This window comes from Anolis sagrei, chromosome 12 (assembly GCF_037176765.1).
Source record: "Anolis sagrei isolate rAnoSag1 chromosome 12, rAnoSag1.mat, whole genome shotgun sequence".
In the NCBI taxonomy this organism is placed as follows: domain Eukaryota; kingdom Metazoa; phylum Chordata; class Lepidosauria; order Squamata; family Dactyloidae; genus Anolis; species Anolis sagrei.
This window is the reverse complement of record NC_090032.1, coordinates 1,314,012-1,340,684: the sequence shown is the minus strand read 5'-3', so window position 1 is coordinate 1,340,684 and position 26,673 is coordinate 1,314,012. Positions and strand designations below refer to the sequence as shown.

The following is a 26,673-nucleotide window of genomic DNA, read 5'->3' as shown; positions in this document are numbered from 1 at the left end:
TCGCGTCCGCCATTAACGAATCGATTCGTTATTGTTTCGGAAATCGATTCGTTAATGTTTTGTAATTTTTTTCACATTTACGAAATTTCGTAAATATCGAACTTTTTAAAAGGAAAATTTTGTAATTATTTTAAATAACGAAACGCAAAAAACCCCAAAAAACGAATCGATTTTAGAAACAAATTTTTCCGTTGTTACCCAGGCCTAATAAATATAATAGTGAGATATATATATAACAATCTCCGGAAGGACTAAGATCCATTCATCGATTGGTACCAACTGTCCATCGTCTATATTGTGAACCACAATAATCTTTACCAATGATTCCTGGTCATTAATACTCTGCAGAATTGTTTACAATTTGTTTATGAATTGCCTTGCATAGCACTTTATTGTTTCCGAGTCCTACTGCTGCTACTTCCAACTCAGCACTTTAACTTACTCCATTCCCTCCATGCCGCACTTTAGGTAGCGCCTAGCGCTAGACTCTGGTTTCTTGCACTTTAAGAACTTGCACTTGAAATCTCACTTTAGGTAGCGCTCAGTGCCAGATTTGGTTCCTTGCACTTAAGAACTTGCACCTTAAGATCGGCTCCAGTGCACGTAAACTACTACCACTACTCATGTGGTCCCTTACTTCCCTATATTTATTATCCTTGGTGCTAATTGTTTGTGGAAGGGACACGGGACGAGACAGGCTGGAGCTTGTGGGAAATTATAAGGCCGGGGGGGGGGGGGATATAGGGAACGGAAGAACATGGCAGAGTAACACCTTAACAAATCAAACAACCAACAAAGGGACAGAAATTAAGGTCGTGGAAATGGACTGCAGCATTGAGGAGGGGAGGTGTTCCACTAGCCGAGGGGCCCCCATAGAAGTCGTGGTGGGGAGGCAGAGAGGCGGGAAAAGGAGACCATTAATTCGGCCTAGGGACCGCACAACTACATTAGTAATTCCAAACAGGTCTCCTAATATGGTAAATTGGTGTAACCGGGGTAGCGGTCCCTCTGGATTGAAGGTGGTGCTGTTGAACTCCAGATCTGTCAACGGAAAAACTACTACCATCCAGGATCTAATCCTGGACGAGCGGGCAGATCTGGCGTGCATCACGGAGACCTGGTTGGACGAAGCTGGAGGCGTGAATTTGACCCAGCTTTGCCCACCAGGTTTCTCCGTGCAGCATCAGCCGAGATCCGGAGGGCGGGGAGGCGGGGTCGCAGTGGTCTATAGAGATTCCATCCCTCTGACCAGGGGCCCCATCCCGCAGTCAACAAATTTTGAATGCGTCCACCTGAGGGTAGATTCTGGGATTCTGTTAGTGTACCGTCCACCTCGCTGCACTACAGTCTTCTTACCTGAGCTAGCAGGGGTGGTCTCGAGCCTGGCATTGGAGTCTCAACGGCTCCTTGTGCTGGGAGACTTCAATGTCCACACCGAGGCGACCCTCTCAGGAGCGGCTCAGGACTTCATGTCTGCCATGGCAACCATGGGGCTGTCCCAACAAGTATCTGGCCCCACCCACTGTGCTGGACATACATTGGACTTGGTTTTCTGTCAGGGATGGGAAGAAGGTGGCGGTGTGGAGGAGTTGACCATCTCTCCGTTGCCATGGACCGACCACTTCCTGGTCAGATTTAGGCTCACTGCGCCCCCTAACCTCTGCAGAGGTGGAGGACCCATTAAGCTGGTCCGCCCCAGGAGGCTTATGGATCCAGACGGTTTCCTGATGGCTCTTGGGGATTTTCCCACCACCTCGGTAGGTGATTCTGTTGATGCCATGGTCGCTCTCTGGAATGGGGAGATGACTAGGGCAATTGACACGATCGCTCCGGAACGTCCCCTCTCAAGTAGCCGAGCTAAACCAGCTCCTTGGTTTACTGAGGAGCTGGCAGCGATGAAGCGAAGGAAGAGGGAACTAGAGAGTGTGTGGCGATCGGATCCGAGCGAGCCAAATCGACAAGGTTTGTGTCCTTTTTAAGGGCATATGCCGCGGCAATAAAAGCCGCTAAGAAAACTTTCTTTGCGGCCACTATTGCGTCTGCAAAGAACCGTCCGGCTGAGTTGTTTCGGATTGTCAGAGGCCTTTTAAATCCCGCCACTTTAGGCGGGAGCCCTGACAATTCGGCTTCTCGCTGCAAAGCTTTTGCTCGGTTCTTTGCAGACAAAGTCGCTTTGATCCGTTCTGGTCTGGACACCATTTTAAGGGCAGTCTCTGAGGATGTAACACGAGCATCTGCTTGTCCGGTTTTGATGGATTCATTTCAATTGGTGAAACCCGAGGATGTGGACAAGATACTTGGAGGAATGAGGCCTACCACGTCCATCCTAGACCCCTGCCCATCCTGGCTTCTGAAGGAGGCCAGAGGGGGATTGGCTGAGTGGGTAACGGTGGTGGTTAATGCCTCCCTTCGGGAAGGCAGAATTCCAGCGAGCTTAAAACAAGCTATAATAAAACTGCTGTTGAAAAAACCATCACTGGACCCCACTCAATTCGACAACTTTCGGCCAGTTTCCAATCTTCCCTTTTTGGGCAAAGTCCTGGGACGCGTGGTGGCCTCACAACTCCAGGTATTCTTGGTAGACACGGATTATCTAGACCCGGCACAGTCTGGCTTTAGGCTGGGACATGGTACCAAGACAGCCTTGGTCGCCTTAGTGGATGATCTGCGCCGGGAGCTGGACAGGGGGAGTGTGTCCCTGTTGGTGCTCCTGGACCTCTCAGTGGCCTTCGATACCGTCGACCACGGTATCCTTCTGGAACGTCTTGTGGGGATGGGTCTTGGAGGTACTGTTTTGCAGTGGCTTCGGTCATTCCTGGAGGGTCGGTCCAAGAAGGTGTTATTGGGGGACACCTGTTCAACCCCACAACCCTTGTCGTGTGGGGTTCCACAGGGCTCAATACTGTCCCCCATGCTGTTTAATATCTACATGAAGCCGCTAGGTGAGATCATCCGGAGTTTCGGGGTACGGTGTCATCTGTACATGGATGATGTCCAACTCTGTCACTCCTTCCCACCTGCTACTAAGGAGGCTGTCGAGGTCCTGAACCGGTGCTTGGCCGCTGTGACGGTCTGGATGGGGGCGAACAAATTGAAATTGAATCCAGACAAGACAGAGGTACTCCTGGTTAGTCGTAAGGCCGAACAGGGCATAGGGTTACAGCCTTTGTTGGACGGGGTCGCACTCCCCCTGAAGACGCAGGTTCGCAGCTTGGGTGTGATCCTGGATTCATCGCTGAGCCTAGAGCCCCAGGTCTCGGCGGTGACCAGGGGAACATTTGCACAGCTTAGGCTTGTGCGCCAGCTGCGCCCGTATCTTGAGAAGTCTGATTTGGCCACGGTAGTCCATGCTCTGGTTACATCCCGTTTAGACTACTGCAACGCTCTCTACGTGGGGTTGCCTTTGAAGACAGCCTGGAAGCTCCAATTGGTCCAACGTGCGGCAGCCATGATAATAACAGGAGTGGGGCGCAGGGAGCATACAACCCCCCTGTTGCGCGAACTCCACTGGCTACCGATCTGCTACCGGGCTCAATTCAAGGTGCTGGCGTTGGCCTATAAAGCCCTAAACGGTTCCGGCCCAAGATACCTAACTGACCGCCTCTCGGCCTATGAGCCCACCAGGACTTTGAGATCTTCCGGGGAGACCCTGCTCTCGATCCCGCCTGCTTCTCAATCACGGCTGGCGGGGACGAGAGACAGGGCCTTCTCGGTGGTGGCTCCTCGGCTGTGGAACGCCCTTCCCGTGGACATCAGACTAGCCCCCTCCCTGTTGATATTCCGCAGGAAGTTAAAGACCTGGTTGTTTGAGAAGGCATTTGAATAGTAGTGCAATGACGGGTAACTCGACCATAGGAATGGAACAACGGAAATGGTATCGGATTGTGAACTTGGCGATGAGACGACTCGGAATGGCTTGTAGTTATATTGATGTTTTTGATGAGATGTTTTGATAATGATGTACTGTGGATTATTTTTTGTATGTTGTATTTTGCACCTGTTTTTCCATGTTGTACACCGCAATGAGTCGCCATTAGGCTGAGAATTGCGGTATATAAGCGTAGTAAATAAATAAATAAATAAATAAATAAATATTAACAATACTAAATGTGACCATCCTTGAATGCAAACTAAGGCAAATTAAATAATAATAATAATCAAAAGATATATAATAATACCAATATTAATAATAATAATAATAATAAATATGAGAAATAATAATAAATATAATAGTGAGATATATTTAATAATAGATATATTAACAATAATAAATGTGAGAATAATAATAATATAATATAATAACAAGACACATAATAATAGATATATTACTAATAATAATAATAAATGTGAGAAATAATAACAATAATATGATGCAATCTAGAATAATAGATGTATTATGAATAATAATAAACGTGAGAAATAATAACAATAAATATAAAAATATAAATAATATAATAATAGACACTATATTAGTAATAATAATAAATGTGAGAATAATAATAGATACATTAGTAGTAATAATAATAAATGTGAGAAATAATAATAATATTATAATGATATATAATAATAGATATATTAGTAATAATAATAATAAATGTGAGAAATAATAATAATATTATAATGATATATAATAATAGATACATTAGTAATAATAACAATAAATGTGAGAAATAATAATAGATATATTAGTAATAATAATAATAAATGTGAGAAATAATAATAATATTATAATGATATATAATAATAGATACATTAGTAGTAATAATAATAAATGTGAGAAATAATAATAATATTATAATGATATATAATAATAGATATATTAGTAATAATAATAATAAATGTGAGAAATAATAATAATATTATAATGATATATAATAATAGATACATTAGTAATAATAACAATAAATGTGAGAAATAATAATAGATATATTAGTAATAATAATAATAAATGTGAGAAATAATAATAAATATAATAATAAGATATGGATATATCTTATTACCTTGGATATATTATTGCTAATAATAAATATGACTAATTATAATAAATATAAATAATATAATTACAATAACAATATATATAATATGTATAATACTAATACATGTGAGAAATAATAATATAAGGTATATAATAATAGATATATTAGTAATAATAGTAAATATGAGAAACAATAATTAATATAATATATATAAAAGATATGTCAGTAATAATAAGAAATATGAGAAATAATAATAAATATATTGCTACTAATAATATAAATAATATCAATAAACATAAATATAATAATATAAGATATATAATAGATATATTAGTAATAATAATACATGAGAAATAATAATAGAGATATTACTACTAATAATAAATATAAATATCAATAAACATATATAATAATATAAGATATAATATTATATCTTATATTATTTATATTAGTAATAATAATATATGAGAAATAATAATAAATATATTGCTACTTATAATAAATATAAATAATATCAATAAACATAAATATAATAATATAAGATATATAATAGATATATTAATAATAATAATACATGAGAAATAATAATAAATATAATAAATACATGAGAAATAATAATAAATATGTTGCTACTAGTAATAAATATAAATAATTTCAATAAACATAAAATATAATAATATAAGATATATCATAGATATATTAATAATAATAATACATGAGAAATAATAATAAATATAATAAATACATGAGAAATAATAATAAATATATTGCTACTAGTAATAAATATAAATAATTTCAATAAACATAAAATATAATAATATAAGATATATCATAGATATATTAATAATAATAATACATGAGAAATAATAATAAATATAATAAATACATGAGAAATAATAATAAATATATTGCTACTAGTAATAAATATAAATAATTTCAATAAACATAAAATATAATAATATAAGACATATCATAGATATATTAATAATAATAATACATGAGAAATAATAATAAATATATTGCTACTAGTAATAAATATAAAGAATATCAATAAACATAAATATAATAATATAAGATATATCATAGATATATTAATAATAATAATACATGAGAAATAATAATAAATATAATAAATACATGAGAAATAATAATAAATATATTGCTACTAGTAATAAATATAAATAATATCAATAAACAGAAATATAATAATATAAGAGATATAATAGATATATTAGTAATAATAATACATGAGAAATAATAATAATTATAATAAATACATGAGAAATAATAGTAAATATATTGCTACTAGTAATAAAAATAAATAATATCAATAAACATAAATATAATAATATAAGATATATCATAGATATATTAATAATAATAATACATGAGAAATAATAATAAATATAATAAATACATGAGAAATAATAATAAATATATTGCTACTAGTAATAAATATAAATAATTTCAATAAACATAAAATATAATAATATAAGACATATCATAGATATATTAATAATAATAATACATGAGAAATAATAATAAATATATTGCTACTAGTAATAAATATAAAGAATATCAATAAACATAAATATAATAATATAAGATATATCATAGATATATTAATAATAATAATACATGAGAAATAATAATAAATATAATAAATACATGAGAAATAATAATAAATATATTGCTACTAGTAATAAATATAAATAATATCAATAAACAGAAATATAATAATATAAGAGATATAATAGATATATTAGTAATAATAATACATGAGAAATAATAATAAATATATTGCTACTAGTAATAAATATAAATAATTTCAATAAAAAATAAATATAATAATATAAGATATATAATAGATAGTAATAATAATACATGAGAAATAATAATAAATATAATAAATACATGAGAAATAATAATAAATATATTGCTACTAGTAATAAATATAAATAATTTCAATAAAAATAATAGATAGTAATAATAATACATGAGAAATAATAATAAATATAATATATATAAAAGATATGTCAGTAATAATAAATATGAAAAATAATAATAATATTATAAGATATGTAATAGTAGATATGTTAATAAATATGATTTATTATTTATAATAAATTTTATAATAATAATAATAATATATAATAATATAATATGTAATAGTAGATAGGTTAATAAATATGATGTATTATTTATAATAAAGTTTATAATAATAATAATAATAATAATAATATAATAAGATATGTAATAGTAGATATGTTAATAAATATGATTTATTATTTATAATAAATTTTATAATAATAATAATAATATATAATAATATAATATGTAATAGTAGATAGGTTAATAAATATGATTATTATTAATAATAGTAATAATAATAGTAATGGTAAGGACTGCTCACCTGGGGCTGGCCACGTCCTGGGGCACCTGGAACCACTCCTGCAGCTTGCTCTCCAGGCCCACGCCCACCTTGACCAGGTAGGAGCTGGGGTCCACGCAGCACGCCCAGTAGCTGCGCCCTTGGGTGACCGCCACGTCCCCGATGACCAGGTCCACCGAGAGGTGGCAGCCCGTCATCAGCCGCTCGGCCGCCATCAGCATGGGCAGACCCGGCACGCTCCGCACTGCCCGCTGGTCCTTGCTGATGGCCAGCCGCTCCCGGTTGAAGCCCCAGCGGTTGTCCAGGAAGAAGTTCAGCACTGCCGCCGGACACAACAGAGAGGGGACAGGGTCAGGCCCAAGCACATGCCACACGGCCCCACAACGCCTTACACACACACACACATATATATATATATATGCATTAACGCACTGAATCGTAGCATGGAAGGGATCCCCTAAGGATGTCTAGTCCAACCCCCTTCGGCCAGCAAGAAAGGCCCAATCCAATCCCTCCCGGCAGATGGCCATTCAGCTTCCCCAAGAGATGAGATAAGAGGAAAAGCAGAAAGATAAATAGAAAGAAAGATAGATGAAAAGCCTATGGTTAAAATCGTGCAGAGAAGAAGATGGATGGATAGATAGACAGTAGGATGGATGGATGGATGGATGGATGGATGGATGGATGGATAGATAGATAGATAGATAGATAGACGGAAGGATGGATGGATGGATGGATGGATGGATGGATGGATAGATAGATAGATAGATAGATAGATAGATAGACGGAAGGATGGATGGATGGATGGATGGATGGATGGATAGATAGATAGATAGATAGATAGATAGATAGATAGATAGACGGAAGGATGGATGGATGGATGGATGGATAGATAGATAGATAGATAGATAGATAGATAGATAGATAGACGGAAGGATGGATGGATGGATGGATGGATGGATAGATAGATAGATAGATAGATAGATAGACGGAAGGATGGATGGATGGATGGATGGATGGATGGATAGATAGATAGATAGATAGATAGATAGATAGATAGATAGATAGACGGAAGGATGGATGGATGGATGGATGGATGGATGGATGGACGAAGGGATGGATGGATGGGATGGATGGATGGATGGACAAAGCAATGGATGGATGGACGATTGGATGGACGAAGGGATGGATGGATAGATGGATGGATGAAGGAATGGATGGATGGATGGATGGATGGACAGATGGACGAAGGGATGGATGGATAGATGGATGGATGGATGGATGAAGGGATTGATGGATGGACGAAGGGATGGATGGATAGATGGATGGATGGATGAAGGGATGGATGGATGGGATGGATGGATGGACAAAGCAATGGATGGATGGATGATTGGATGGATGAAGGGATGGACGAAGCGATGGATGGATGGATGGATGGATGGATGAAGGGATGGATGGATGGGATGGATGGATGGACAAAGCAATGGATGGATGGATGATTGGATGGATGAAGGGATGGATGGATGGATGAAGCGATGGATGGATAAATGGATGGATGGATGGATGAAGGGATGGATGGATGGATGGGATGGATGGATGGATGGACGAAGTGATGGATGGATGGATGATTGGACGGATGCAGGGATGGATGGATGGATGGGACGAAGGGATGGATGGACGAAGGGATGGATGGATGGACGAAGGGATGGATAGACGGATGGATGGACGAAGGGATGGATAGATGGATAGTTAGATAGATAGTATCATAGACTCCTGGAATTGGGAATTGGAAGGCACCCCCAAAGAGGGCCACCCAGTCCAACCCCCATTTTGCCACCCGATCCCTCCCGGCAGACGGCCTCCCAGCCTCACCTGGTGCAGGTGGGGTGTGCAGGTAGACCTCCTCGCTGTACTCCCCGAAGCCGGCCTTGTTGCACCCTCGGACGCGCAGGACGTAGACGGCCCCGAGCCCGCCGGCCTCGACCACCTCCACGGCGGCGCTGGTCCCGCGCACTTCTTCTCGGCGCTGCCAGAGCTTGAGGGCCTTCCCCTTGGGCTCGGCGCGGCGGAACTCCACGGCGTAGTGCCAGGCGGGCGGGGAGTGCTGCGGGAGGCGCCAGGAGAGGAAGATCTGGTCGTAGGCGTAGGTGCGCTGCGTGTCGATGACGGGGGCCTCCGGGGCTGCGCGGGGGGAGAGAAGAAGGGAACGAAGAAGAGGAGGAGGAGGAGGAAGAAGGGAAGAAAAGAGTGAAACGGCGGCGGGAAAAATGAGGGCACGCACAACGGTCCGGACGGACCCGCAAGACAACCAGAGAGGCGGTGGTGGTCGAAAGGGAAGACAGAGGCAGGCAGGCTTTTTGGGGCAAGCTGCTGAAAGAGGCTCTGAAGGAGGGAAGGAGGAAGAAGACAGGAGGAGAGAAAGAAAGAGAGATAGAGATAGATAGAGAGAGAGAAGCAGGGATGGAGAGAGGCCATGGCGCCAGGATGGAGTGACCAATGGGACAAAACGCACAAGGCTCTCAGGAGGCTGGTTCTCCAAAGGTATTCTATGTTCTGAAGCAGGGGATGGATGGCCATCTTGACATCGAGCATGCTCTCCCCCCCTAACAAGGGATGGTGACGTATAGTTCTGCAAAGGACAAAGGTACCAGACCTTTTGCCTTCGCTCTGATTAACTCAGCTATCTCCACCAAGAAACAGTCACCCCAGTCTACACATGTTGATTCATTCCACTCAAAGCACAATAGATCAGGCTGGCTTGAGATTTCCCCTTTGTCTCGCCGGCCACATGGCATTATTTTTTCACATTCATTCATAGATTCCTTTGTGTCCTTTCATCCCGCCTCCCTCTTTTATGATTTGCTAATGCCGCTAGATGGCAGAAGCCTCCCCATTGGACCCTGCGGACCGCTGGAGCTTCCTTATTGGTCCGGAGGCGCCGGGGGTGGGAGGGCCACCTTCCAGCTGTCCGCCCATTGTCCAATCGCAGTGGAGGGCGGCAGGGAGGCTGGGGCGGGAAGTTTGAACTCTGCAACTTTGAAAACTCTATATAAATGGCTGTATCAAATGTATTTCTTTATGCTTGCATGTGAATGATCACTGCAATTGCATCCGCTTCAGCTGAATCGCTAATAAACCTCGATGCCTCTTCTTCGCCTTGGCAAGAGTCTCATTTCAGTTATTAATATCAATAAAATTGCTGGAATCAGGCTTCTCTGACGGCTCGCCAAGGTCATGGGCCCTATTTGGTGTGGTCCTAGGGGTCTCTCTTACTGGGGAGACCCTCCTAAAGTCCGTATTGACTTCAATCTGTCGGGAAGGATTGGGTGCCACCTTCCTCTATGGCAGAAGGGGTTAGGATGGATGGCCCTTGGGAGCCCATCCAAGTTTATGATCCTATTATAATATTATTACATCATCATTATTATTATTATACATATGTCTCTGAAGCTCCACTCTTCTCTCCTCCTTCCTTCCTTCTGAAGGTAAGGCAGTTTAGAAACTATAAAACGTACATCTCTGGAGCTCCACTCTTCTCTTCTCCTTCATTCTTTCCTTCCTTTCGAAGGTAAGGCAGTTTAGAAACTATAAATCGTAAGTCTCTGGAGCTCCACTTTTCTCTCCCCCCTCTTTCCTTCCTTCCGGGGGTAAGGTAAAACATGTCTCTGGAGTTCCACTCTTCTCTTCTCTCTCCTTCCTTCCTTCCTTCCTTCCTTCCTTCCTTCCTTCCTTCTGAAGGTATGACGGTTTAGAAACTATAAATCATAGGACTCCAGAGCTCCACTCTTCTCTCCTCCTTCCTTTCTTCTGTCCTTCCTTCCTTCTGAAGGTAAGGCAGTTTAGAAACTATAAATCATAGGACTCCAGAACTCCACTCTTCTCTCCTCCCTCCTTCTTTCCTTCCTTTCTTCTGAAGGTAAGGCAGTTTAGAAACTATACATTGTACGACTCCAGAGCTCCATTCTTCTCTCCTCCCTCCTTCCCTCCTTCTTTCCTTCCTTTCTTCTGAAAGTAAGGCAGTTTAGAAACTATACATTGTACGACTCCAGAAATCCACTCTTCTCTCCTCCCTCCTTCCTTCCGTCCTTCCTTCCTTTTTTCTGAAGGTAAGCCAGTTTAGAAACTATAAATCATAGGACTCCAGAGCTCCACACTTCTCTCCCTCCTCCTTCCCTCCTTCTTTCCTTCCTTTCTTCCGAAGGTAAGGCAGTTTAGAAACTATACATTGTATGACTCCGGAGCTCCATTCTTCTCTCCTCCTTCCTTCCTTCTGAAGGTAGGACAGTTTAGAAACTATAAATTGTACTACTCCAGAGCTCCACTCTTCTCTCCTCCCTCCTTCCTTCCGTCCTTCCTTCCTTTCTTCTGAAGGTAAGGCAGTTTAGAAACTATAAATTGTACGACTCCAGAGCTCCACTCTTCTCTCCTCCCTCCTTCCTTCCGTCCTTCCTTCCTTTCTTCTGAAGGTAAGGCAGTTTAGAAACTATAAATCGTAGGACTCCAGAGCTCCACTCTTCTCTCCTCCCTCCTTCCTTCTTTCCTTCAAAACTATAAATCATAGGTTTCTGGAGATCCACTCTTCTCTCCTTCCTTCCTTCCTTCCTTCCTTCCTTCCTTCTTTCCTTCCTTCCGTCCTTTCTTCTGAAGGAAAGGTAACTTAGAAACAATAAAATGGAGGTCTCTGGAGCTCCACTCTTCTTTCCTTCCTTCCTTCTGAAGGTAAGGCAGTTTAGTAACTATAACTCATAGGTCTCTGGAGGTAGGTAGCTTCCTTTCATCCATCCATCCGTCCTTCAAAATGATAAATCGTAGGTATCTGGAGCTCCACTCTTCTCTCCTCCCTCCTTCTGAAAGTAAGCCAGTTTAGAAACTATATAATGGAGGTCTCTGGAGCTCCACATTTCTTTCCTTCCTTCCTTCCTTCCGAAAGTAAGGCGATTTAGAAACTATATAATGGAGGTCTCTGGAGCTCCACATTTCTCTCCTTCTCTCCTTCTTCCTTCCTTCTGAAGGTAATGCAGTTTAGAAACTACAAATCATAGGTCCCTGGAGCTCCACTCTTCTCTCCTCCCTTCTTCCTTCCTTCCAAAGGTAAGGCAATATAGAAACTATGGAATGGAGGTCCCTGGAGCTCCACTCTTCTCTCCTCCCTTCTTCCTTCCTTCCAAAGGTAAGGCAATATAGAAACTATGAAATGGAGTTCTCTGGAGCTCCACTCTTCTCTCCACCCTTCTTCCCTCCTTCCAAAGATAAGACAATATTGAAACTATAACATGGAGGTCTCTGGAGCTCCACTCTTCTCTCCTCCTTCCTTCTCTCCAAAGGTAAGACAGTTTAGTACTATAAAATGAAGGTTTCTGGAGCCCCACTCTTCTCTCCTCCCTTCTTCCTCCCTTGCAAAAGTAAGACAATATAGAAACTATAAAATGGAGGTCTCTGGAGCCCCACTCTTCTCTCCTTCCCTCCCTCCTGAAGGTAAGGCAGTTTAGTGCTATAAAATGGAGGTCTCTGGAGCTCCACTCTTCTCTCCTCCCTTCTTCCTTCCTTCCAAAAGTAAGGCAATATAGAAACAATAAAGTGGAGGTCTCTGGAGCTCCACTCTTCTCTCCTCCTTCCTTCCTTCTGAAAGTAAGGTTGTCCTTGACCCAAAAATGGTTCAGGGAGGGAGCTTGTGGGGTGCAGATTGCAGGAAAGAGGGGCAGGGATGGTCCATGGGAAAAGAGAGAGAGAGAGAAAGGGGTGGGGAGGAGCAGGAAGTGGCTGATGGGAAGGTGACTTGCCTCATGTTTTAAACCTTCAATGATGACTCAAGCAGCAGCCTCAGCCTATAAATAAAGAGAGGTAAAGCAGATGGATCAACAGCCTGCAATGGTCGTGGATTATGGGATGCGGAGTCGTAGCGATGGGAAAAGAGCAGGGACCCCAGAGTCCCAGGAATGGCTGGCAATATGGACATACCCACCCTGCCTGGGAATAATAGTAATAATAATAATAATAATAATAATAATAATAATAATAAACAAATAATAATAATAATAATAATAATAAACAAATAATAATAATAATAATAATAAACAAATAATAATAATAATAAACAAATAATAATAATAATATAAAATATAATAAAACAATACAGAATAAGACAATAATATACTAAATAAATTTGGTAAAATAATAATAAATACTGATCGTATACTACCACTAATAAAGAAAATATTAATTAAATCATACCAAAATTAATAAAATAATAATAATTACTTATAATTCTCAATAAAATAATAGAATAGAATAAATAATAATGTATTAATACTGCTAAATAAAACAATAAAATAAATACTTATAATACTCAATAAAATAAATAGAATAGACTAAATAATAATATAATAATGCTGCTAAATAAAATAATAAAATAAACATAAATACTTATAATACTCAATACAATAAATAGAATAATGTACTAATAATGCTAAATAAAATAGTGAAATAAACACAAATAATTAATTATAATACTCAATAAAATAAAAAGAATAGAATAGAATAAATAATGTACTAATAATGCTAAATAAAATAATAAAATAAACATAAATGATTAATTATAATACCCAATAAAATAAATAGAATGGAATAAATAATAATACTAATAAAATAATAAACATAATTACTTATAATAAAATTAAAAGAATAGAATAAATAATAATATAGTAATAATGCTAAATAAAAATAAACATAAATAATTACTTGTAATACTCAATAAAATTAAAAGAATAGAATATAATGAATAATAATGTACTAATAATGCTAAATAAAATAATAACATAAATATAAATAATTACTTATAATACTCAACAAATTAAAAAGAATAGAATGAATAATATAGTAATAAAGCTAAAATAATAAACATAAATAATTATAATACTCAATAAATTAAAAAGAATAGAATAGAATAAATAATAATATACTACTGATGCGAAATCCAATAATAAAATAAATAATATAAATACAATAATAAAATAAATAATATTTAATATTATTTAATATAAATTAAATAATAAAATGAATTAAATAATAAAATAAATAATATAAAAGAAACATAAATCGTTACTTATATTACTCAATAAATTAAAAATAATAGAATAAATAATGTACTAATAATGCTATATAAAATAATAAAATAAATATAAATCATATATTACTCAATAAATTAAAAAGAATAGAATAAATAATAATATACTAATGATGCTAAATTAAATAATATAATACTAAATAAAATAATGCTAATAATTCTAATTAAAATAAAAAAGAATACATTAAAATAAATGATTGGCTACATAAAATAAAATAATAAAATACGAATAATGCTAAATAAAGAATATAAAATAATAAAAAATTAACATTAATAAAATAACGCAATAAAATAATAATAATAATAATAATAATAATAATGCCTTGCCCGCTTTCCACCTCCCTTGGGATGGAGTGCAAATGGGAAGAGATGTGGGTGGGAAGGAGCAGAGGAAAAAGGAACTTGGGTTGCCGACTCACTCATGGCCTATTGCATCCTGAACAAGCGACACAACACACAACAAGCCCCCCCCCCGCCTCCCCAGCCCCAAAAAGGGCCACAAACACTCACCGCACCAGGGGCCCAAATGGGGTTAGGCTTCTAAAGTGTTTCTAAAGTTCTGGCGGTGAAAATTTCAGAACCCAAACAAAACTTTGAGAATTTCATTATTATTTCGTTATTGGCGATTTTTATGAAGGTGCGCATTAGACTTGAGTCAATATGTTGTTGTTGTTATGTTATTTGCCTTAGTTTGCTTTTAATGACACTATTTCAGTACTAATATCAAGTCAATACAGAGTTTATGATATGTTATAGTTTGTGGCGAGCCCCAAGATGGTGAGCGTTAGACTCGAATCAATACGGTATTATTATTATTATCATTATTATTATGTTATTTGCCTTAGTTTGCTTTTAATGACACTATTTCAGTATTAATATCAAGTCAATACAGAGTTTATGGCATATTGTAGATGGTGAGCATTAGACTTGAGTCAATATGGTATTATTATTATTATCATTATCATTATTATTATTATGTTATTAGCCTTAGTTTGCTTTTAATGATGGTATTTCAGTATTAATATCAAATCAATACAGAGTTTATGGCATGTTATAGTTTGTGGCGAGCCCCAAGATGGTGAGCGTTAGACTCGAGTCAATATGGTATTATTATTATTATTATTATTATTATTATTATTATTATGTTATTAGCCTTAGTTTGCTTTTAATGATGGTATTTCAGTATTAATATCAAATCAATACAGAGTTTATGGCATGTTATAGTTTGTGGCGAGCCCCAAGATGGTAAGCGTTAGACTCGAGTCAATATGGTATTATTATTATTATTATCATTATTATCATTATCATTATTATTATTATGTTAATAGCCTTAGTTTGCTTTTAATGACACTATTTCAGTATTAATATCAAGTCAATACAGAGTTTATGGCATGTTATAGATGGTGAGCGTTAGACTCGAGTCAATATGGTATTATTATTATTATTATTATTATGTAATTTGCCTTAGTTTGCTTTTAATGACACTATTTCAGTATTAATATCAAGTCAATACAGAGTTTGTGGCATGTTATAGTTTGTGGCGAGCCCCAAGATGGTGAGAGTTAGATTCAAGTCAATACAGTATTATTTTATATTTATTATTATTATTATTATTATTATTATTATTATTATTATTATATTAGCCTTAGTTTGCTCTTAATGACACTATTTCAGTATTAATATCAAGTCAATACAGAGTTTATGGCATGTTATAGTTTGTGGTGAGCCCCAAGATGGTGAGCGTTAGATTCGAGTCAAAACGGTATTATTATTATTATTATCATTATCATTATTATTATTATGTTATTTGCCTTAGTTTGCTTTTAATGACACTATTTCAGTATTAATATCAAGTCAATACAGAGTTTGTGGCATGTTATAGATGGTGAGCGTTAGACTCGAGTCAATATGGTATTATTATTATTATTATTATTATTATTATTATTATTATTATGTAATTTGCCTTAGTTTGCTTTTAATGACACTATTTCAGTATTAATATCAAGTCAATACAGAGTTTATGGCATGTTTTAGATGGTGAGCGTTAGACTCGAGTCAATATGGTATTATTATTATTATTATTATCATTATTATTATGTAATTTGCCTTAGTTTGCTTTTAATGACACTATTTCAGTATTAAGATCAAGTCACTACAAAGTTTATGGCATGTTATAGATGGTGAGCGTTAGACTCGAGTCAATATGGTATTATTATTATTATCATTATTTTTATTTTTATTATTATTATTATTATTATTATTATGGAATTTGCCTTAGTTTGCTTTTAATGACACTATTTCAGTATTAATATTAAGTCAATACAGAGTTTGTGGCATGTTATAGATGGTGAGCGTTAGACTCGAGTCAAAATGGTATTATTATTATTATTATTATTATTATTATTATGTTATTAGCCTTAGTTTGCTTTTATTGACGGTATTTCAGTATCGATGTCAAGTCAATACAGCGTTTATCGTATGTTGTTGTTTTTGGCGAGTCCTAAGAAGGTGCGCATTAGACTCGAGTCAAAACGGTATTATTATCATTATCATTATCATTATCATTATTATTATTATGTTATTTGCCTTAGTTTGCTTTTGATGACACTATTTCAGTATTAATAGCAAGTCAATACAGAGTTTGTGGCATGTTATAGATGGTGAGCGTTAGACTCGAGTCAATACGGTATTATTATTATTATTATTATTATTATTATTATTATGTAATTTGTCTTGGTTTGCTTTTAATGGCTGCCTTTCAGTATTGATGACAGGTCAATACAGACTCCCGGCCTACCTTTGACGAAGGTGAGGTCCGCCAGGAGCTTCATCTCTCGGCTGAGGTCCACCTGGAAGTGGCTGAAGGAGGCTGAGGCCGCCGGACGGAAGGTCTGCAGGGAGTCCACCGCCCTGGCGATCCTGAGGACGGCCGGACAACAGCCATGAGAGTTGGAAGGGACCCCCAGAGGCCATCCAGCCCAGCCCTTTCCGTGCCATTATTATTATTATATTGATGTATACCCCGCTTGATCTCTCACCTGTGGTGGAGCTGCTTGGCGGCCTGGACGAAGCAGGGCTGGTCGGTCTCCTTGAGGACCTCCTGGGCATAGCCCACCATCCCCGAGTTCTCCTCCATGGAGCGGTGCTGGTGCAACTGGGCACGCAGGCTCTGGAGGCGGCTCTGCCGGCACTCCTCGATGGCGCCCAAAAGGCCGGCCTGCTTCTCCTCCAGCAGAGCCACCAGACCCCGCATCAGGCGACCCACCTCCTCTTTGGCCTGAGCCCCATTCGCCTGCGGGGAGACAAGAAACATGGGAGTTGTAGTCCGCCCATGCCCAAAGTGCACTGTGAACCCCTCTGAGGAGGGATCTGGACCACACACTCCGCAAATGCATGACCAACTCTGGAGTGAATTTGGCCTGGGATGATGGGAATTGTAGTCCACCCATATCCAAGGAGCATTGTGAACCCACCGACGATAGTCTGGACTACACTCGGCAAATACACCTGACTTCACCAACTTTAAATGAGTTTTGACCCGGGATGATGGGAGTTGTAGTCCACCTACCTCCAAAGGGCATTGTAAACCCCGCTGATTATGGGTCTGTACCACACTGATTATGGGTCTGTACACCCGACTTCATCAACTTTAAATGAGGATTGACCAGGGATGATGGGAGTTGTAGTCCACCCACATCCAAGGAGCATTATGAACCCACCGACGATAGTCTGGATCACACTTGGCAAATACACTCAACATGACCCACTTTAACGCAAATGCATGACCAACTTTGGAGCAAATTGGCCTGGGATGATGGGAGTTGTAGTCCACCCACATCCAAAGGGCATTGTAAACCCCGCTGATTATGGGTCTGCACCATACTTGGAAAAATACACCCAACTTCACCAACTTTAAATGAGTTTTGACCCAGGATGATGGGAATTGTAGTCCACCCACATCTAGAAGCACTGCAGATCCCACCACAGATGGGTGTGCACCCCATTTGGCAAATACACCTGACATGCCGAATTTTAAATGGAGACTGGCCCAGAATGATGGGAGTTGTAGTCCACTCACACTGTTTATGAATCCAAACCACACTCAGCAAATACATTCAACATGATCGGCTTTGGAAGAAGGTTGATCATGGATAATGGGAACTGTAGTCCACCCATATCCAGAGGGTGCTGCAAACCCCACTGATGTGGGATCTGGACCACACTTGGCACATACACCCAACATGACTTAACTTTAAATGGGGATTAGCCCGGGAATGATGGGAGTTGTAGTCCACCCACATCCAAAGGGCATGGTGAACCCTGCTGATTATGGGTCTGGACCACACTCGGCAAATACACCCAACATAACTAAATGAGGATTGACCCAGGATGATGGGAGTTGTAGTCCACCCACATCCAAAGAGTACTGAGCCCCACCAATGATGGGTCCAGGCCACACTTGACCAGTACTCCCAGTATGACCAGCTTGGGAGAGGGATTGACCCAGGATGATGGGAGTTGTAGTCCACCCACATCCAAAGAGTACTGAGCCCCACCAATGATGGGTCCAGGCCACATTTGACCAGTACTCCCAGTATGACCAGCTTGGGAGGGGTATTGACCCAGGATGATGGGAGTTGTAGTCCACCCACATCCAAAGAGTACTGAGCCCCACCAATGATGGGTCCAGGCCACACTTGGCCAGTACTCCCAGTATGACCAGCTTGGGAGGGATATTGACCCAGGATGGTGGGAGTTGTAGTCCACCCACATCCAAAGAGTACTGAGCCCCACCAATTATGGGTCCAGGCCACACTTGACCAATACTCCCAGTATGACCAGCTTGGGAGGGGTATTGACCCAGGATGATGGGAGTTGTAGTCACCCACATCCAAAGGGCATTGTGAACCCCATTGATGATGGATCTGGACCACACTTGACACATACACCCAACATGATTGGCCTGGGATGATGGGAGTTGTAGTCTGCCCAAGTCATTGTGAGGCATCAGCAAAGGCGCCCTTACCTCCGTCAGCCGCAGCGTCTCCTCCAGCTCACTGATCTGGGCCTGGACGGTGTCTTGGTTGCTCAGGATATACGTCAGGCTCTTCGTCAACTTCTCCTGCAGGAGAGGAAACAGAACGTATTTCATCGTGTAATAGTCGCACCTTTTAATCCCTCCAAAAAAGGAGGGTGCGACCATTGCGCGATGAAAAAAATTGCCTTTGATTCTGGGGTTGCCTCTCCAAAAAGGGTGCTGGAGGAGAAGGGATGAGGCAGGAAGGAAGAGAGGGAGGGAGGGGAGAAGGGAAGGAAGGAGAGAAAAGGAAAGAGGAAGGAAGGAAAGATAAGAAAAAAGGAAAGGGAGAAAAGTGGGAAAAGAGAAAGGAAGGGAGGGAGGGGAGGAGAGGAAGGATGGAGAGAATGACGGGAGAGAGGGATTGAGAGGGAAGGATGGGAGGAAGGAAAGAAGGAGAAAAGAAAGGTAGGAAAAGAGGAAGGAAGGAAGGAAGGAAGGAAGGAAGGAAGGAAGGAAGGAAAGAAGGAAGGAAGGAAAGAAGGATAGGAAGATAGTAGAAAGGAAGGAAGGGGAGAAAGAGAAAGAAGGAGAGAAGGAAAGGAGGGAAGAAGAGAAATAAAGAAGAAAGAGAAGGAAGGAAGGAAGGAAGGAAGGAAGGAAGGAAGGAAGGAAGGAAGGAAGGGAGGGAGGGAGGAAGGGAGGGGAGGGGAGCAGGGATGGAGAGAAATGGAGAGAGGGATTGAGAGGGAAGGATGGAAGGAAGGAAGGAGAAAAGAAAGGTAGGAAAAGAGGGAGGAAGAAAGGAAGGACAGAAAGAAGGAAAGGAAGATAGTAGAAAGGAAGGAAGGGGAGAAAGAGAAGGAAGGAGAGAAGGAAAGTAGGGAAGGAGAGAAATAAAGAAAGAAGGAAGAGAAGGAAGAGAATGAAGGAAAGGGTGAAGGTAGGGAAAAAAGGAAAGGAGGGAGGGAAGAAGAGATAGAGAAGGAAGAAAGGAAGGGAGGAAGGAAGGGAGGAAAAGAGGGAGAGAGAATGGGGAGCAGGAGAGAGAGAGGGAATAAAAGAAGGAAGAGAAGAGAGGAGGGAGGGAAGGAAGGAAGGAAGGTGAGAAAGAGAGAAGGAGAGGAAGGAGGGAGGGAAGGAGGGAAGACAAAAAAGAAGGAAGGAGGGAAGGGGAAGGATATGGTGGAAGGAAGGAGGGGGAATCAGCCCCAAGCGGCTCTGCGACTATTATGCGAGGAACACGAAAATACCAATTTTACACCCTTAAAGAAGGGAGCTGCGACTATTATGTGAGGAACACAAAAATACCAATTTTACACCCTTAAAGAAGGGAGCTGCGACTATTATGTGAGGAACACGAAAATACCAATTTTACACCCTTAAAGAAGGGAGCTGCGACTATTATGTGAGGAACACGAAAATACCAATTTTACACCCTTAAAGAAGGGAGCTGCGACTATTATGTGAGGAACACAAAAATACCAATTTTACACCCTTAAAGAAGGGAGCTGCGACTATTATGTGAGGAACACAAAAATACCAATTTTACACCCTTAAAGAAGGGAGCTGCGACTATTATGTGAGGAACACGAAAATACCAATTTTACACCCTTAAAGAAGGGAGCTGCAACTATTATGTGAGGAACACGAAAATACCAATTTTACACCCTTAAAGAAGGGAGCTGCAACTATTATGTGAGGAACACGGAAATACCAATTTTACACCCTTAAAGAAGGGAGCTGCAACTATTATGTGAGGAACACGAAAATACCAATTTTACACCCTTAAAGAAGGGAGCTGCGACTATTATGTGAGGAACACAAAAATACCAATTTTCCAGGTAGTTGCGACTATTACACAGCGGCGACTATTATGTGAGGAGATATATTGCATGAACACCCTTCTTGCATGACCTGCGCAGTTCCTGGCTTCAAACCCAAGGGGAGCTGACCTTGAGGGCCTGGAAGGCGTTGGCCACGGGGGTGATCTTGTGGCCGGTGTGGGTGCGCCGGACGCGGCAGAGCTGGCAGACCAGGCGCTGGCAGGTCTTGCAGTAGTGCGTCACTTCCTCTCGGTGCTCCGGACAAGTCAGGCCCTGCAGAGCGGAAGGAGAAGGAAGAATCGGAAGAATCGGGTCATTTCCAAAGCATTTAACACAGAAAGTGCAGCAGTTTAGCAGACCAGAAGCTCCTTAACGATAGCAGTAGAGCCTATGAGCTTCGGTCGTTTACAGGAGCAGAGTTGAGCTTTTAATAGTCTTTACAGAAAGAACGAGATGGTTGGACGCATTGAAGGATCATAGAATCATAGAATCAAAGAGTTGGAAGAGACCTCATGGGCCATCATCCAGTCCAACCCCATTCCACCAAGAAGCAGGAATATTGCATTCAAATCACCCCTGACAGATGACCATCCAGCCTCTGTTTAAAAGCTTCCAAAGAAGGAGCCTCCACCACACTCCGGGGCAGAGAGTTCCACTGCTGAACGGCTCTCACAGTCAGGAAGTTCTTCCTCGTGTTCAGATGGAATGTCCTCTCTTGTAGTTTGAAGCCATTGTTCCCTTGCATCCTAGTCTCCAAGGAAGCAGAAAGGAAGCTTGCTCCCTCCTCCTCCCTGTGGCTTCCTCTCACATATTTATACATGGCTATCATATCTCCTCTCATCCTTCTCTTCTTCAGGCTAAACATGCCCAGCTCCTTAAGCCGCTCCTCATAGGGCTTGTTCTCCAGACCCTTGATCTGCTCCCTCCTCCCTGTGACTTCCCTGTGACTTCCCTTCACATACTTATACATGGCTATCATATCTCCTCTCATCCTTCTCTTCTTCAGGCTAAACATGCCCAGCTCCTTAAGCCGCTCCTCATAGCGCTTGTTCTCCAGACCCTTGATCTGCTCCCTCCTCCCTGTGACTTCCCTTCACATATTTATACATGGCTCTCATCACATCTCCTCTCATCCTTCTCTTCTTCAGGGTAACATGCCCAGCTCCTCAAGCCGCTCCTCATAGGGCTTTTTCTCCAGACCCTTGATCATTTGAGTCACCCTCCTCTGGACACATTCCAGCTTGTCAATATCTCTCTTGAATTGTGGTGCCCAGAATTGGACACAATATTCCAGGTGTGGTTGGATAAAGGATAAAATTTTATCCGAGATAAGGATAAAATAACAACAAATAATAAGCTATAATTAAGCATTTGCAATACCTTCTAATATAGTATTTGTAATACATTATAACTGAAACGACAGGACATGCAATTAAGGCAGACTCGTTTCGCACAGCGAATTCGAGATAAGGAACTGAAAGGCAGGTGCAGGAGAAACGATCTCATGGGAGGGAGTCTGGCTGATTAAAAGTGGTTCATGCGAGTACACTCCTTGTGAGAGCAACACTGCATTCGGGTGAAGAGCTCTCGATTTCTTTGGGCCTATGTTCTTGGAATAAACATGTTTGTGCGTCCCTGCGGAGGACTCAACACTTGCCTTGGGGCGGAAGTTGAGGGTGGGCGGGGTGGGCTCGTGCTGGGCCTTCTGGGTGCCCCACGGGTGGTAGAGCTTGAAGCACTCGTTGCAGAAGCTGGACTTGCACTCGGTGCAGCCCTTGGTGGCCTCCTGGGCCGGGGGCTTGCACGACTGGCACAGGATGGCCGACCCCACGTCGATGGTGTGCCGGTAGCGCTCCACCACCCGCTCCAGCGTCAGGTTGCGGAAAAGGCTGCCCAGGCCGCGCTCGCCCAGGTCCACCTCGCGCTGGCACGACGGGCACGGGAACAGCACGGTCAAGGCTCCGGACGGAGAGCCCAGGCCGCCCCGCTTGCGACCGGGGTACGTCCCAAAGCCTGCAAAGGAATTGATCATAGCATTAATAATAATAATAATAATAATAATAATACATAAATCCCAAAACCTGCAAGATAATTAATAATAATAATAATAATAATAATAATAATAATAATGCATATGTCCCAAAGCCTGGAAGAAAATTAATAACAGCATTAATAATAATAATAATAATAATAATAATAATAATAATAATAATGCATATGTCCCAAAGCCTGGAAGAAAATTAATAACAGCATTAATAATAATAATAATAATAATAATAATAATAATAATAATAATGCATATGTCCCAAAGCCTGGAAGAAAATTAATAACAGCAATAATAATAATAATAATAATAATAATTATAATTATTATTATTATTATAATGCATATGACCCAAAGCCTGCAAAGGAATTAATAGTAGCAATAATAATAATAATAATAATACATATGTCACAAAGCCTGGAAGGGAATTAGGGATAGCAATAATAATAATAATAATAATAATAATAATAATAATGCATATGCCCCAAAGCCTGGAAGGGAAATAATAATAATAATAATAATAATAATAATACATATGTCCCAAAGCCTGCAGAGAATTAATAACAGCTATAATAATAATAATAATAATAATAATAATAATAATAATAATGCATATGCCCCAAAGTCTACAAAGGAATTAATAATAGCAATAATAATAATAATAATGCATACGTCACGAAGCCTGCAAAGGAATTAGTCATAATAATAATACTAATAATAATAATAATGCATACGTCCCGAAGCCTGCAAGGAAATTAATAATAGCAATAATAATAATGCCTACACCTTGAAGCCTGAAAAGGAATTAATAATAGCAATAATAATAATAATAATAATAATAATAATAATGCATATGTCTTGAAGCCTGCAAGGGAATTAATAGTAGCAATAATAATAATAATAATAATAATAATAATGCATACGTCCCGAAGCCTGAAAAGGAATTAATAATAGCAATAATAATAATAATAATAATAATGCATACGTCACGAAGGCTGCGAAGGAATTAATAATAGCAATAATACTGGTAATAATAATAATAATAATAATAATGCATACGTTCTGAAGCCTGCAAAAGAATTAATATTAGCAATAATAATAATAATAATAATAATGCATATGTCCAGAAGCCTGCAAAGGAATTAGTCATAATAATAATAATAATAATAATAATAATAATATGTCCCAAATAATATGTCCCAAAGCCTGGAAGGGAATTAATCATAGCAATAATAATAATAATACATACATACATATATCCCAAAGCCTGCAGAGAATTAATAACAGCTATAATAACAACAACAACAACAATAATAATAATGCATACAACTTGAAGCCTGCAAAGGAATTAATAATAGCAATAATAATAATAATACATACATACATATATACATCCCAACGCCTGCAAAGGAATCAGTCATAATAATAATAATAATAATAATAATAATAATAATAATGCATATGTCCCAAAGCCTGCAGAGAATTAATAACAGCTATAATAATAATAATGCATATGACTCGAAGCCTGCAAAGGAATTAGTCATAATAATAATAATAATAATAATAATAATAATGCATATGTCCCAAAGCCTGGAAGGGAATTAACGTAGCAATAATAATAATAATAATAATAATGCATATGTCACAAAGCCTGCAAAGGAATTAGTAATAATAATAATAATAATAATAATAATAATAACGCATACATCCCGAAGCCCAGAAGGGAATTAAGAATAGCTATAATAATAATAGCAATAATAATAATAATGCATACATCCCAAAACCTGCGAAGGAATTAATAATAGCAATAATAATAATAATGCATACGTCCTGAAGCCTGCAAAGGAATTAGTCATCATAATAATAATAATAATAATAATAATAATAATGCATACGAACCGAATCCTGCAAAAGAATTAATAGTAGCAATAATAATAATAATAATGCATACGTCTCAAAGCCTGCAAAGGAATTAGTCATAATAATAATAATAATAATAATAATAATACTATTGCATATATCCCAATAATGCATATGTCCCAAAGCCTGGAAGGGAATTAAGAACAGCAATAATAATAATAATAATAATAATAATAATAATAATAATGCATATGTCCCAAAGCCTGCAGAGAATTAATAACAGCTATAATAATAATAATGCACATGACTCGAAGCTTGCAAAGGAATTAATGGTAGCATTAATAATAATAATAGTAATAATAATAATAATACACATGTCCCAAAGCCTGAAAAGGAATTAATAATAGCAATAATAATAATAATAATAATGATGATGACGATGCAAACATCTCGAAGTCTGCAAAGGAATTAATTATAGCATTAATAATAATAATAATAATAATAATACACATGTCCCCAAACCCTGAAAAGGAATTAATAATAGCAATAATGACTATGTCTCGAAGCTTCCAAGGAAATTAATCATAGCAATAATACTGGTAATAATAATAATAATACATATGCCTGGCATTGCACGCCTTGGAGGCGCAATGGCACACCTGGTCCCGGACTCACCGGACTTGAGGAGGCGGTCCAGGCGCTCGGTCTTGGGCACGACGCGGCGGCCGATGCGGGGACTGCGTGCGGCCGGGGAGGAGGCCGGGGAGGAGGGCTCGGAGTTGGGGTCCGGGCAGATGTACCCCTGCTGCAGCAGCACTTCCGTGGCGCAGATGTGGCACACGCTGTGCAGGCAGGGCAGCGCCAGCGGCTGCTTGTACATCTCCTTGCACACCGGGCAGAGCAGCTCCCGCTCCATGTTCTTCATGCTGGTCTGCGGGGCCAAAAGCAAGACGAAAGAGACAAGGATTTATATATATATACACACACACACATATATGTAAAATACAGGCTGTCCCAAAGTTATAGAGGTAGCAAGGCTGTTGTTGCCTGGAGGCACCCTCTTTTTTGGATTGTTTGCTGTCTGGGGTTCTCCTGTTTCTTAATGGTGTTCTTTATTTTCTATCTTGATGATGATGATGACAACAGCGATCGTTATTATATTATATTTTCTGTTTTTCCTCCACCACAGGCATCCCAGTGTTCCTGACTCTCTCCGTTGGTGTGGAATTTGCATGACCCCCATCTCTCTTAACCCTTTCCTACACTTTTCTATGGCACAAAGCAAACAGGACAATTCCATTCTAGATTTTCTGTTTTTCCTCCATCACAGGCATCCCAGTGTTCCTGACTATCACCACTGGTGTAGAATTTGCATGACCCTGCCCACTGCCTCGCTCTTAACCCTTTCCTACTCTTTTCTATGGCACATGGCGAAA

The 26,673-nt window shown here is 39.1% G+C and overlaps 2 protein-coding genes across 3 annotated transcripts in view; both read right to left on the bottom strand.

The window, feature by feature from the left end:
* The window catches only part of TRIM46 (tripartite motif containing 46), a 32,763-nt gene that overhangs the window by 1,096 nt on the left and 4,994 nt on the right, over positions 1-26,673 (bottom strand). For both annotated transcript variants that reach the window (XM_060757973.2, XM_067472307.1), the window contains exons 2-9: positions 25,913-26,168; positions 22,992-23,347; positions 21,464-21,607; positions 19,518-19,613; positions 17,530-17,783; positions 17,289-17,410; positions 9,241-9,549; positions 7,390-7,687 (exon numbers count right to left, since the gene is read on the bottom strand). In XM_060757973.2, the coding sequence (XP_060613956.2) occupies positions 7,390-7,687; positions 9,241-9,549; positions 17,289-17,410; positions 17,530-17,783; positions 19,518-19,613; positions 21,464-21,607; positions 22,992-23,347; positions 25,913-26,168 (1,835 nt within the window). The remainder of the gene's footprint in view (positions 1-7,389; positions 7,688-9,240; positions 9,550-17,288; positions 17,411-17,529; positions 17,784-19,517; positions 19,614-21,463; positions 21,608-22,991; positions 23,348-25,912; positions 26,169-26,673) is intronic.
* On the bottom strand, positions 8,221-9,009 carry LOC137097738 (guanine nucleotide exchange factor subunit RIC1-like; the record flags this gene model as incomplete). Its single annotated transcript, XM_067472648.1, has 1 exon — positions 8,221-9,009. A coding segment is annotated over one exon (789 nt), but the record flags the coding sequence as incomplete, so codon positions are not given.